The sequence below is a fragment of the Neolamprologus multifasciatus genome, chromosome 15 (assembly GCF_963576455.1).
Source record: "Neolamprologus multifasciatus chromosome 15, fNeoMul1.2, whole genome shotgun sequence".
NCBI lineage: Eukaryota > Metazoa > Chordata > Actinopteri > Cichliformes > Cichlidae > Neolamprologus > Neolamprologus multifasciatus.
This window is the reverse complement of record NC_140453.1, coordinates 33,269,118-33,284,396: the sequence shown is the minus strand read 5'-3', so window position 1 is coordinate 33,284,396 and position 15,279 is coordinate 33,269,118. Positions and strand designations below refer to the sequence as shown.

The 15,279-nt window shown below is 38.9% G+C and overlaps 1 protein-coding gene across 12 annotated transcripts in view; it reads left to right on the top strand.

Annotated features, from left to right (window-relative positions):
• ptprsa (protein tyrosine phosphatase receptor type Sa) overlaps window positions 1-15,279 on the top strand; it is a 236,639-nt gene that overhangs the window by 129,011 nt on the left and 92,349 nt on the right. For 11 of the 12 annotated variants that reach the window (XM_085132277.1, XM_085132278.1, XM_085132276.1 and 8 more), the window contains one exon: window positions 6,342-6,530. In XM_085132277.1, the coding sequence (XP_084988403.1) occupies window positions 6,342-6,530 (189 nt within the window). The other variant, XM_085132284.1, reaches the window with a different exon arrangement.

Genomic DNA, 15,279 nt, shown 5'->3' with positions numbered 1-15,279 from the left:
ATTGATTAGCATTCAAATATCTCAATGAATACAGAACAAAGATCTACCACAAAGCAAGAAAGCATGAGACAAGGCTAATCAAAAGGTATTGGCTGAAGCATTTGCTTATTACGCCAAACCTTTTAACAAAACATCTTTTTTCATGCAGCTCCTGTACACAGGGCTCAAAGCAAAGAATAAAACAAAGCAAAGTAAAAACAAACAAACAAACAAACCAAAAAAACTTTCCACCTTAGATAAGTAACTACATCAAAGCAAAACAGTCAAGAGTTTCAGTGTTATTATTTTTGCTCTTTTCATTCTTGATTTATATATTTTTCTAATACTCTATTTTTAAACATGTTTTTAAACAAGGAAAATGAACTACACCTTCTTAAATCACTGTCATAACTATTCCACAGGTTAACTCCTCTAACAGAAACACATCTCTGCTTTATATTTGTCCTTATCTTGTTTTTTTTTTTTAAAGAAATCTGTTCCCCTTAAGTCATATTGACTCTCTCTGACTTTAAACAGCTTCTGAGTACTGCAGCAAAGCAAGTTATTTTGTGCTTTATACATTATCTGTGCCATTTTATATTCAACTAAATAAAATTTCAGGGTATTCAGATTAATAAACAAAATGTTAGTTGGTTCTGTATAGTTTGATTGATTTATAATTCTTATAGCTCTTTTTTGTAACTTGAAAATAGAAAGAGTATTTGTTTTATATGCATTACCCCATATCTCCAGACAGTAAGTCATATATGGAAGCAACAGAGAACAATAAAATGTGTATAATGATTTTTTATTCAGGACATGCTTTGTTTTATAGAGAATAGCAATGGTTTTTGACATTTTTGTTTTCACTTCCAACTCAGCTTATCATCAATTATCACTCCAAGAAATTTATTTTCATTCACTCTTTCAATTTCAATTCCATTAACCCTGATTTTAGATACATTTTTCATTTGTCTAGTGCCAAAAATAATCAATTTTGTTTTCTTTATATTTAATGATAACTTATTTACATCAAACCTGTTTTTTAATATATTTAACTCCTTTTCCGCTGTAGTCAGAAGCTGTTCTAGGTTTTTACCTGAGCAATACAGAGTGGTGTCATCAGCAAACAATACACATTTTAACAGTTTGGAAACACTACATATGTCATTTATGTATAATATAAATAATTTAGGGCCCAGCACAGAGCCCTGAGGAACCCCACAAGTTACCTTCAACTGCTTAGATTTTACATTATTGATTTCGACAAATTGATATCTGTCATCCAGGTAACTTTTCATCCACTTGTATGCTATCCCTCTTATGCCATATCTCTCTAGTTTATTCATTAATATAGAATTATCAATTGTATCAAACACCTTTTTTAAGTCTATAAAAACACCAACAGTATATTCCTTATTATCTATAGCATTAGATATCCCTTCTACAAGTTCCATCACTGCCATCGAAGTGGACCTTTTCGCTCTAAAACCATATTGGTTATCACTTAGGAGATTATGCTTCTCCATATATTTATCAAGTCTATTAACAAATAACTTTTCTAAAATTTTTGAGAACTGTGGGAGTAGTGATATTGGCCTGTAATTGGTAAACTGACATCTCTCTCCGTTTTTAAATGGTAAAATGGTAAATGGCCTGTATTTGTATAGCGCTTTTACTAGTCCCCCCTAGGGACCCCAAAGCGCTTTACACACCCAGTCATCCACCCATTCACACACACATTCACACACTGGTGGAGGCAAGCTACAGTTGTAGCCACAGCTGCCCTGGGGCAGACTGACAGAAGCGAGGCTGCCATATCGCGCCATCGGCCCTTCTGGCCAACACCAGTAGGCGGTAGGTGAAGTGTCTTGCCCAAGGACACAACGACCGAGACTGTCCGAGCTGGGGCTCAAACCGGCAACCTTCCGATTACAAGGCGAACTCCCAACTCTTGAGCCACAATCCATAAAACTTTTATGGATTGGAATAACTTTTGCTATTTTCATTTGTGAGGGAAACACACCAGTTCAAAAGGACAGATTACAAATGTATGCGAAAGGTTGCACTATATATTCTATAATACTTTTAACTAATATCATGTCAATACCAAAACAGTCAGTGGACTTTTTATGTTTAAATACCTTCACAATGTTAATTATTTCTCTATGAGTTACAGCACCAATAAACATGGAGGACACATTCTGAGTAATATGTTTATTTAAGTCGTTATTATTTCTTGACTCTGGAATTTCTTTTGCTAAATTAAAGCCAACATTTACAAAGAAATCATTAAATTCATTTGCAATGTCTTTAGTTTAGTCAAGCACAATATCTTTATCTTTTTTGAAATAGTCTGGATAATTCTTATTTTTTGAGCCCTTCTTGATTATACTATTTAATATCCTCCATGTTTCTTGTGTGTTACTTCTACTTTGCTCCAATAATTTGTGGTAATATTCTTTCTTACTTGTTCTTATAATATTTACTAATCTATTTTTGTATAACTTGTACTTTATTTCAGCATCTTTTGTCCTCTGTTTTATGAATCTCTTATATAGATTATTTTTCTTTTTACATGCATCCTCTATCCCCTTTGTGATCCATGGCTTATTTGATCTGTGATGCTTTCTAGTGATTTTCATTAAAGGACAATGTTTTTCATATAGTGAAATTACAGTTGATAGGAATGCATCATATGCACTATTTGAATCTTCATTTGCAAAAACCTCATTCCAATTGTGTTCCTTTAAGTCCACCTGGAGGGCAGCAATGGCTCTTGTTGTTCTATGTCGTATCATATCAAATGTTTGATTCTTTTTGTTTAGTTTTAATCCCAAAATAATTTTGGAAAATTGCAAAAACAGGAAGATGATCGCTTATATCAGTTATAAGAAGTCCACCTACTATTTCATGGTCAATTTTATTTGTGAATATATTATCTATTATCTGGTTAAGGTCCTGAAAATTATAAATGTCTATTACACTGCATGGATAACACAGCAGTACTTTGCACTGCCTACAAAATGGCAGAGTGAGTTCTAAGGTTATACATTACCTTTTCAGCAAGACTGCTCATTTATCAGTCTATTATATGTTCCCTTTGCCCTAAAAATAGTGAAAGCCAAACCAAATGGCCATCAAATCACATTTCTGCGTCTAGTGCAGTTACCTGGTTCGGTATTTATTTATATATTTATATATTTAAGAGATGGTTTGGTAGCAGTGAGCAGTCAGTGGAAATGAGATTAGTCGGGGGACTTATGTGAGTCTAAAGGACAGACCTTTTGGAGGGCTGCAGTTAGCATGGTGGAAAGCAGAACGCAACAGCAGGCGTGAGTCGGCAGATTAACAGCCGGGCGGTGCCTAAGCTAACCAGAGGCTGATTAAAGGCTTTGCACCTGTCACTTGCATAATGATATTAAGTGGTGAAGCAAAATTAAAGACAATTATGGATAATGATGGCATTCAAAAAAAAAAGCAAACCACAGACAGGCTACCTATCCCTGCCCAGCTCATTATGAGAGCCAAGCTGCACAAACCATATACATTGTCCTTGTATAACTATGGATTAAACTAATGAACACAAGCAGCATGAAATGTTTGCACTGCAGTTCTTTCAGGCAAGCATTGTGCTGTCGTAAAGAAGATGCTTTGCAGTTTGCGGTTAAAGTAGGTCTCCAGGAAATGATTGAGTTAATATAAAGTGTTCTGAAGTTGTGCTTGTGTAGTAAAAGACTGAATTTATATTTGAAAATTCTTGCCAAAATGCAGGGTGTAACAGCAAAGTGTGTCTCGTAGCACTCTGCGAGGCTATAAGGTGATTGCTGGCCTAACTGACAAAGGTTGCTTTCAGCAAAACAAGAAAAGAAAAAGAAGGAAAAAGAAAACAGCAACATTATCGCTGAATAATGCATGTGTGTTGATCCCATTTGGCTGGAGAAGATCTGTCATTTCAGAAGGCATACGTCATAGAAGAGTAATTGCTGTGCCATTATGGAGGACTAGCCCTTTGGGAATTCTAGGATACTATCATCCCGTGTCATTGGTTTCCTTCTACCCTTCACAGTCAGGCTGGCTAACCCTAAAGTAACACTCCCTCGATGAGTGATCTATTTATTTTTGCATGGCCGCCTTTATCGACAGAGTCTGTAAGCTTCAGGGGAAAAGATGTTATCAGACTCTATTCCAGGGGAAGCGAGCAACCAAAATACAAGCCTTTTTTTTCTCCAGGAAAGGCTGCCGATGCTCTATCAGGTCAGAGCAGCTAGAACGATAGCACGATCTCTCGGAGAATCCGCTATCCCTGCGTCTTGTTTACTGCTGTTTTCTGTCCTCCCTCGCTTCTCTGTGCACATTCACTCTTGTCTAATAGTGCATGTTTTCAGTTTCATAAATGCTGTCTGTCTAGGTTTCATTCGACACTTTTCACACTGTAAAGACGTAGTTAACGCAATGTGCCGTAAAGATCCGGCAACGTCAAATGCATCAGATGTAGCACGCAGAGAGCAAGGTAGACCTGCTCTTTACAGATATCCTTGTCCAAGAGGCAGAACAAGCTGGAGAAATGCTAAAGTGCAGCACATTTTATGGTATACATGGATCATTGACACACACAGAAGATGCTGCATGTGAGAACACGTTCCTATGTCTTTGCTAAGTGATGTGGCTTGCTTTTTGAGCTCTAGAGATTATATGGGGTGATCATCAATAACTGATGGAGAGACTGTGAAAGCATGAAAGGATGTAAATGCCCTCTCTCTTTTAAACCGATCACTGAAATATTTATTTTGCTTGACCGACGTCAGCCTTAGTTTAACGGCTGTGATTTGAGACCCTCTGGTTCTTCTTTTTGTTCTTTCAGATTGTCTGAAGATTCAATAGTTCATTTCTAAATGCGAATGCACATAAAACCACTACTCTACTCTCCATATCTCCCTACATAGTGCGTCATATAAATCCATAAAATAAGCGTATGTATTTCGGTTTCTTTTATGTGGCAATTTTACCAATTAAAGCTTAAACAATTCATTATAAAAGCTACATGAATCAATAATATTCATTATCTTGAAATTCCTGCTGCCTTTTGATTTGAAATGCTTAACTGTGATGACTTAAAAATGTGACAGTAGTGGTTGTGAAAATGAAATACGCCTCGGTCCTGTTAAGGTTTTTAAGGGAGTCCCGCCATGATATCACTTGCAAAAGGAAAATAAATAATAGCTTTTTATGAGTGTCCTTTAAAGGCAGATAGTCAGAGTCTGTGACTCAAGCTGCTCCCCTAATTTCCCTTGATTTAGTGCTCGCAAAATATCCGTGAGACCACCACAGTGTCTGCAAAGTGAACATGAGGTCATCGGCTTGCCGAATGAAAAGCGAGCTAAGTCAGTCAATCTTCTCCAATTTGGGATGCGGCCTTACTCTTCTGAATCATATTACAGCTTAGGGTACTTCCCCCTCAGCTCTCATCAAAAGAGAATTACTCACTACCCTGCTCGAGTCCGGGTAGAGGTCAGGGGATTTGACCCGTGAGACTAATTGCCCTAAAAGAGCAAGGAGCCTGCATCAGAACGACGATGACAATGAAGAACACTAGACTGTCATGTGTTTAAAGTGAAATAATTACTCAATGGTGTGTGATTATTAGCTGTAAGGATACCACAGCGTGTGTCAGTGTGTCTGAATAACAGTCACTGATTAGTGTGATGGCACTTAAATTATCGTGATAATAACGGCAAATATGTTCAACTGTAGCTGCCGAGCTCATGCACATTTAATGCAGATCTGTCAAGTCTGATCAGTTACATATCTCTGCAGACCTTTTTAATTCCACAGTGGCCATTTTGACTTGTCACAGTAGGGAAAGCACTGGTGCATTAACGATGGCTGAGGGGAGAGGCTCTACTTTTGCAGATGCCGGTTCGCTGTATTTGCTTACTGGCACTCTTCGTGGAACTGCGTCAGTATGCTTTCCCTACTGTGACATGTCAAAATGTCAGCCATGAAAAGCGTCTGTTGGTGTCAAGTGTGGGCCTTCGGGTTGATAGTGTGGCTCAGATGAACAAATGTCTAAGATTTTCTGCTTAAATAATATGAAATTGGTCCACAGTGGTTAAAAAAAAAACTATAGAAAGCCTATAGTAAAAGGAGGACTTGTAACCATGGAAACCTAGTGGGTAGCACATTCAGAGAGTTCTAAAGATAAACACAAAATATTCTTAAATCTTGTGGCCGTAACCTAGCCAAAGAGTGAGCCGAATCTTTACTTAAACTTGGAATCTAAATGTAAAAATGAAATCTATTAATAAGCGAATGAAATAACCTCAGAGGACTCACGTGCACGCTCCTGCTCTTTTTTACAGAGGACCTTCTTCCACCAGGCTTCCCTAACATTGACATGGGGCCTCAGCTCAAAGTAGTGGAGCGCACTCGAACAGCCACCATGCTCTGCGCCGCCAGTGGCAACCCTGACCCGGAAATCACTTGGTACAAAGACTTCCTGCCGATTGACCCCACTGCAAGTAATGGGCGAATCAAACAGTTACGCTCAGGTAAGGAAAGCTAAAGCATTGTATAGCTGCTTTGGTCCCTTCTTAGTAATGTGATCCCTCGTTTAATTTCCCAGAACATTTTCGACGGCACGTAACATTGATGTTTTTGCTGTTTTGTGAAAGCTAAAGTGTGTGTAATGCCCAGTATTTCCTTTTCCAAAGTCAATTATTTTCTCAAAATGCCACTGAGAACACATGTTAATTTCTCTAGTTTGGGAATGCTAATTATTTCAACAGCCTTTACTTTAATCTGTGACCCGAGAATTCATTCAGCTCTAAATGTATAATCATTACATTGCGCTAAATGTTATGCTAAACAAATGGAAATCACCCAAAAATGTTTTTTAAATGTGCTGGAGAAGAGGCACAAAGTTTTAAAGTAAAGCACAAAAGCTCTTGTACATGTTAATATAACTGTCGGTCATCATCCAGTAGCTGGTGAGGGAGATGATGTTTTAGAGTGTAACAATGTAGAATGAGGTCAAAGGATTCACAACAACTGTGTCAGGGCACAATAAGAGCAAGGCCCATCTTCTACACACTCAGTGGTGGATATGTTGTCTTGTTCCCATTGATTAAACCCCACTGAGAGGCCCAGTAAAGCAAAGTCTAATTATATAGCTAATTAAGTGCAGGCCCGCAGGTGGCTCAGGGCAACAAGGGGTAGATATTTTAGGTCGATGATTTGTCACCATTCGAAAAATCCAATGACTTGTTTGTGTTGTTGTTGCGAATGTAAATCTGGGTAGACGACACTAAATAAAGAGTGTGTTGTCATTCACTTCCTGTCCTAGTTGTGGTCCCCGAGAGCTATGCACACAAAGTAATCAATTGGTCAACTAGCTATTCATGCTGTACCTTACAGAGCAAGTTCACAGTTCTGTATTTTTTACTGGTTCCTCTTTAAATTATTAGTGTCTTCAATTTTGAAGCAGATTGAATTTTAGAATTTTTAACATTTCAAATTGAGTCCAGGCCTTGTCTTGTAATTTCATTACATTCTTGCAGGGTTTTTTATTTTTTCTTATTGGTCACTCACGAGAATCCTGTGCAACTGATGACAAGGATATAAATCATGTGAAACATGGGCTATATTTAGTACCAAGTATTGGTACAAGTATTGCCCCTCCTGCTGCATAAAAGCCACATTTTTATGATGATGTATTTATGTCATGAAATTCTTTTTATGACATAAATATGTAAGTTAAATTTCATGCCATGAGTTGCTCATTTTTACATTCCAGATATTCAAATTAAGCAGTAACAAATAGAAATGTGCACTGAAAGGTTTAATTGTACAGTTACGATCACTTTTGAAATATTGATGTTTGTTTCTCACGAGCATCCGGCAAGGGTAGGGTTTTTTTTCTCCCCACCAGTATTTTCTTTAGTCATACTGTATTATACTCCTGTCGAGGGCCAGTTCCTCTCAAAAAAAAAAATTCAATTACCTGGTAACCTTGTTAACATGGCTTTTTGAGTTTTGTGCCTCTCTGGATAATCCACAAAGAAATTCAGCTTGCCGTCTATTGTCTAATCTCTGTACCATCTGTCTTTATTTGTTTCATGTTTTTTCAATTGTCTTTGTTTGTCCTGTTTAACTGAAACAGAGCTGTTTACTCGTCACTGTTTTTCTGAATGTTTTGTCCATATTTGTGTCTGAAACTCAGATGTGCGTCTGTCCACATCGCAGAGTCTTCAACACTTTTGACCTTTTTGACTTTTTGACCTTTAACACAATTAAAAAGCCCTGAAGAGAAAAAAAAACACAAGCCAATTAAAAAAATGGAAAATTGCACTAATTGTGATATTTTACAACTAAAAATAAAATAACATAACTTTTTCATAATAAAAAAATCCTCTAAATGTGTTCCTAAATTATAAATAAAATGCACTGCGATTACATCTCACTGTAATAAAAACTGCTAACAATGCTGTGGTGGGACAAAACACCAAACCAAACTTTAGCCCTTGGAAAGTCACATTGAACCTTATCTTAAATAAACTATGTTTTTTTTTCTTTTCCTATTTACCTGTTCTTTCTTTGCTATTTTCAGAAACCTTTGGTAAGTGTCTTGCAAAGCTCAGCAAACCAGCCCACTGTCCTTGAAGCACATGGCATATTTATACTACTGTCCAGAATGCATGATTTCGCTGCTCCTCCTCCACCCTTTCCCTCCAATTCCACATGTTCCCTATTTTTTCTTTCTGTATAGCCTTCATTTTGCTTTACCCTACTCTTCTTGGTTTCAACTATATATTCTTTCACCTCAATACTACAACTGGTTTTATAGTAGAAAGACACAGAATGTGTTGAGGAAGCATCATGATTCACCTAGCAGCATATTTTCTTAGTTTTAAGCAGCAAGTCTTTTGAGGCAGCATCATACTTCACGATAAAGGTAACATGCATGGTAGGTCGTATAAACTGTCCAATTTGGACCCTGTCCACATTATTTTGGTACATGTATCCATGGGATTCCAAGATTACCTCAGAAGTAACGGTATATGAAGTTACCTTTAAGATTTATCCCATTTACAGCAAGACAAGAGGCCCTAAGTAAATAACTGGAATCCAACGCAGTCATTTCTTTGCAGCCTGAAGCATTTCTGGGCTTCTTAATAGGATATATAGCAGGCACGTTTCTCCAGCAATGCACATCGCTTACTGATTTATTTAACCTGTTTTACTTGAACCTCTGTGCTTACAATAAAGCATTGCTTCAAAAACATTCCTTGAAGGTGCAGCGAGTGCTGTCAGGGGCTTGAATTCTTAAACATCAGTGCAGGACTTCTGGAATGTGTATTCCAACCCTAACTCGTGCTGCGTAAACCCTCTGGTCTTGGCCAAATATTTTGTCAGGAGAGGATTCTTCTTCTCTTGCCAGATTGGCCCTCTGCTTCACTACTTAACAAATGTCTTGCTCAGACTTTATTGCCCAGACTAGAGGCCAACTGATAGCCTCCTGACTTACGAAATACTTGCAAAAGATATACCCAGTCACTTCAAGCTGGATGTGTTTTTACAGAAATTTCAAACTAAACGTGCAAAAAGGAGGGGAGACAAGGACATTACTTTCCCTTTTTTCAGTACCATAGCTCTTATAAGGTTATGTTAGCTTTGGGGGCTTGCTTTTATTCTATAGCTCTTCTGCTGGAAAGCTCTTCAGGCAGACAGGATTTATGGTGATTTATGGCTTGAGCCCCCTAGGCTGCCATCTTCTCATCCCCTTAGCACTTCTAGTAGCCATCTTTGGTCCCTAATAACTTTTTCTTTTTTTGCATTTATAAATGCACTTAAGAAATCCCCAAAACAGAAAAAATGTGACAGCCTCAGCCTCCCCCCCAACTTCTTCTGGTGTGCTGATCACTGTTGACAGTTTCTGGGGCCTCTCTGTTTGCATCAGGCACACTCTCAAGCCTTGGGGGGTAACTCTGGTGGGCCCTCTGCCATAAACGGTGGTTAAAGGGGAAAAGGAAGGGGAGAGAAGCAGGAGAAAGGAGACCATGGAAAGTGAGCAAAAGTCCATCATTTCAAAAACTTTCCCAGCTTCCAGCTTCTGCAAAGAATCTATATTTCCTTCTATTTGGCCTTCATCTTTAAATCATGAAATGTGAATGTTGATTTAAAGTGTTTGCGCTCCCAAAAAAAGGAAAAGATACGGAAAGACGGAAATAGCATCTCCACTTGGATGTATTACCGTTGTTTTCAACATAGCTGATTAGCTGACAGACTGGTTCCTTATGTTCCAGTCCCGGCTTTGCTGTCAGAAGCGATATTTGCATCAGGGTTTCCAGAGGAGCTCCTACAGAGGTGTGTAGGGAGCTTGACATTTCTTCTTCAGGCCCTCCCTAGCCTTGTCAGCCAGAACAGATTAACTGCGGGGCACAATGACAGTAAGAGGATGGGCAAAAGTGTTCTAAAGATTTATGTCCTTTCTATAATAAAGGCTCAAAATCAGGACCGTGACATTAGATGGCACTTTTAAGCATATATTGAGCTTAGTTAGAGTTGCATGTAACAGGTAAACACTCAAATCCAGTGTCATCAAAGCTGCTGTGAAGAGAGTGGCTCGAACCTCTGCAGGGGTCGTAACAACAGCTAGGTTTTCCCTCCGGCCTGCTGTGACACCACCAGGATCCGAGGCTAGTGTCTGTGGTGACGAGAAGGTCAGCCAGACGCCCTCTTGAGGGTGACCAGACTCTGACACTCTGCCAATCACGCAACCCTATTTGCCCCCCCCCCCCCACACACACACAGATGTGTAACATCTCTAGCCAGATGGTTACAGACTTTAATAATTTTTTAAAAAAATATTCAGAGGATTGTTTAACGAAACAGCTGGGGTGTTCTGTGGAAAAAAATAATGCCACATTTGATAATATGAGGAAGACAGCGGCATGTTGAGATATATTTAGGTCATTGTCACCCTAATCTGATCAAGCCCTGGCTGACCAAAGCTTAGATGGGAAGCTTATGGCCATTAGGTTGCATGCCCGTAATACAGGTGGATTTGCCGTTGTAATTGAATATTGGCTGGCCTTGTGGACCCAGCCTGCCCGGCCTTCCTCAACAAAGTTTTAGATTTTCATTCTCATGCCTTTTATATTCACAAATTAGAAATTGCAAACCACTACAAACCAAAGAATCACATTTGTTTTCTCTCTGTGTGTATTTGTTTCTCCTTTATCCGCCATCCTCCTCATTTAACTTATTGTTTTCATCTCCTTCTCAGTTTTTTGTCACACTGGCTTTCATAAGATCCTCCCCTTTTTTAAACCTGCTTTATTAACCTTAACCTTACTCTAACCTTAACCTAACTTTGACCTTAACCTCTAACCTTCAACTAGTAACCTCTTAACTCCCGACTAAAATCCATCTGAGCTAAAGCAAGATAAACCAGCTTCCTGCAGCCTCTAATCAAACTCTAACTTTATAACAACGTAACCTTCCCAGCCCCATTGTCCTTTGTCTTGTGATCGCCTATATTTATATGGTCTCCAGAGTTATTGCAGACATGAATAAATTGTCACTTTGATTTTGCCTGGTTTTTCAATGACTCTTAAGTGATCACCGTGGCACAGTAACACTGTTTGTGGCTACGAAACGTTGAGTCTTTACAGACTAGGCAAATCTAGAACGTAAGAGATACCCCGATTTTCCACTTTAATCACAATGTGAATAAATGTAGCAATAAATTAAACTCCAGTACAGTAAATGTCAACAAATGCTTATGTTAAAACCATAAATGTAAACTTTTTGATGTAGAAATAAATAACACAGTCCAATAGAGCAAAAAGGAGCATTGTAAACCAGGCAGAACTTCAAACTCAGTGACTGAATCCTAATTGCTGGTATCACGAAAGATGGCTCTGTACACAAAAATGGAATAATCTGACCGGAAGCTGCTGAACATTTTCACAACTGAACCTCTCACACCCCTCGTTGCACTGTAAAAAGTGAAAATGCAGGGCTGAGATTATATTTTTAAAAAATCCAACAGATTTATAAAACTATGCGTGCATTTCAAAATCAACAGAAACAGTTGCAGTTTCACTGTCAGCTATAAATATGCCTGATTCTGTTTTATATGCCTTAGTCGTTGTGCAGCCCCACAACCATCACTTTGTAATCAAGCTTCTTCCACTACTCATTAGACCTGTCAGTAACAGTGGTGGGGAAAACAAGGTGTAGTTAAACAGACCCTCATGATGTCAACGTATAACAGTCCAAAAGCAGAACAAGTGTCCGTAACACTGCCGAGGAATAATGTCACACTCGGGAAAATATCATCAAAACTTACTTAAACGGATCCTCTGTATTTTCTCTGGGCAGTATGCATGACTGCATGCCTATACATGGGCCAAACCTCTAATGTTAGGCTCAGTGGATAGTGAGAACCCTTGATCCTTAGCCCTGTGGGTGCAGGCAGTCTATGCCAAGTAGGAATAACCAAGGGCACATTGTTGCCATGAGTCATCCTTTGATTTTAAAAATGCAGGCTAAGAGAGAAGCAATACTGCGGATCCACACACACACACACAAAAGCAAACAAACTCTAAAACTGGGTGAAAGAGAGAAAATTAATAGAGCCGCTAAAGCAAGAAAACAAAAAGGAATTATGAAAAACAGTCAAGAGTGGAAGGACAGTTTAATTTGAATTTGAAGGGGTTTAAGTTAAGCTGGCTCCCCTTCCCACACCCAAAGCTGTGCCTGTAAGGGAAGCATTTTACAATGCAACATTTCAAACTACACTTAAAAAGCCCACCGGCCAGTGACTGGATAAGCTCAATATTTTATTGTCCCTAATGGGACATTTGGCTTGCAGTCAGCCACGTAACACAATACAGCCTCACAATAAACAAAGATAAAGAAACATACAACTCGCAGTGAAATGAAACAATTGGAAAAAGCAGGGAGATTGAATGACTGGGGATATGGGATGAAACTTGAGGTAAAGAGCCTATCTGTCACAGTTAAACAGGTTTATGACTCGTAGGATAAATAAGAACTTCAGCCTGTGTGATTTAACTTGCGGTTGCCTGAAGGCACAACCTGAAATTCTTGCTCAGTGGAGAGTCTTCCTCCGCTTTTAACATGTTAAGGTTCAACGCTAACGTGGATGCTCAGTACTGAATAGTTGCAGTTTTTACGGACACCTTGTTCAAGTTCAGCTGGCTGGAAAAACGCCGCAGGAGCATAACTTGTTAACCCAAGAAACCAAACCTCTTGTGCTTGCCTCATCACCCTAAGTTACAGCCACGACCGAAGGCCAAAAAGACAGCAGTAGGTTAGCGCGATAAAACTCCCCATTGTTTTGTGATACCGGCAGTTAGATTGTTTTCTTTTTCTTTTAGCCCCCTTATATGTACAAGATTACCCAATGGTTTAATCGCCAAGTTTGAGTGACCCATCTAACCCAAACACCTCCTCTAACTATTGCTAATATTAACCTTGAACTTCACTGATGTTGTGTCTTCATTTTTGTGTCTCCTCCAGTGGGTACCCCGATTCGAGGTAAGATGCTTAACCATCACGATAAAAACAGGAGAAAAATAAAAGACTTTAACTGACACATAATCAAATATAACCACTTCTAATTCCGCCAAAGTGAATAAATATGGGAAATAATCAGGGCTTTCCTGGTTTTAAAAAAATTACAACCTTTTTCTCTTCCCGCTTTCATTCAGACCCCATTTGTGTTCGTGTTCTGTGTCACATTCGTCATGTATGTTTGATACTCCCATGTTTAATGTCAACACTGATGTGCTATTCTTCCACCTGTGTGTGTGTGTCTGTGTGTTCTGTGTTTGTATCTTCCTGTTATTATTAAAAATCAGGAAACTTTAGATTAAAAGAGCAAACAGATGAATGGTGAGGCCTGTGAGCTCTGCTAGGAGTTGTGTTGGTTTTCCTTTTGTTTTTTTTTTACCTCTGACAATAAAGTTTTAGGTCATCAACAGGTTCATGGCAGAATGGTTGTTAAAAACAGTTTTTTCCTCCAGCCGTGCTTTGATATCCTCCTCATTTGTGCATAAACCGCAAGGATGCTAACCTCATCTTATATATGAATGCACCTCCCTGAAAAAGCTAAGATATCAGGGGCAGCAAAAGTTACAAAAGTTGCTTTAATTCCCTCATGTTACTCTACGGGATATAAACCTATAACTGCAAATTTAGGAAGGCTGCTGAGAAAATGCCAGCATGGGCATCCTTTTATCATACAAAAGAACTGCTTTTATAACTTCAGAGGATGAATAGACGAATGGAAGGATATCAAGGTAAGAATGGAAGGACACAGGTGTGAAGCGGTGTGACTCCTGTGAATTACACAAAGGCTTTGTTCAAATAATTCTTCTTCTCCCCTCATTTTTTCCCCCCGGACATTTCAACTTTCCTTTGTAATTATCTATCCCGCTTTATAACTGAAACATTCAGTCTCGGTTGATTCAGCGGGGTTGTTGTTAAACGCTTTTGTTCCACAGGCTGAGCAGGTGAGTGAATATCTCAGTTTCCCATGGTTGTCCATGTAAGCAAGGGGATGAATTCAGCTCGTGTTTTTGATTTATATATTTATTTATTCCCCTGAGTTCCCTGATGAAGATAAGTGGAAGAGCATGGATGGATGTATGGATGGATTTAGATGTTATGATAAATAAGGGGAAAACCCCACAGTAGGTCCAGAGGTCCTCCATCCTCAATCGTTTCACGCAACCAGTGCATGGAAATATTTTAAACGGTACCATGTTGTCACACATATTAAAGCACATCACAAGAGTCAGCAGTCCAACACAGCCAAACCAAGCCCTCCCTGCATCTTCTCGGTTAATTAAGAAGGCCTCATAAATCATATTGTGACAAATGTAACTTGTGAACTCTGCATTTGCATAATGACTTAAGCAGCTTGAAAAAGACGATTTTTCACCCATTGCCAATACTGACCTGCTGTCAGGAGTGTATGCCGCATATGTAATTACAAAACAAATTGGGTAGGAGTTGGAGGTGGACTGAAATTATAATGGAAGACTGAGGCGTTTGAGAATGACATGTTCGTATGGACCTATGAACATGCAGGTGTTCTGTGTACAGATCTTTAGGGAAAGCGTTGTTGTCTCACTGCCGAGTCGTTTCTATTCCACTCCGTGATAGAGTTGATTCCCATAATTTGCAACTTCAATTAATTTTAGTTCCATACGAGGCCGCGCAGGTGCCGGCCTTGAGGTGAGCGATCGCTGTATAGGTAGCTCT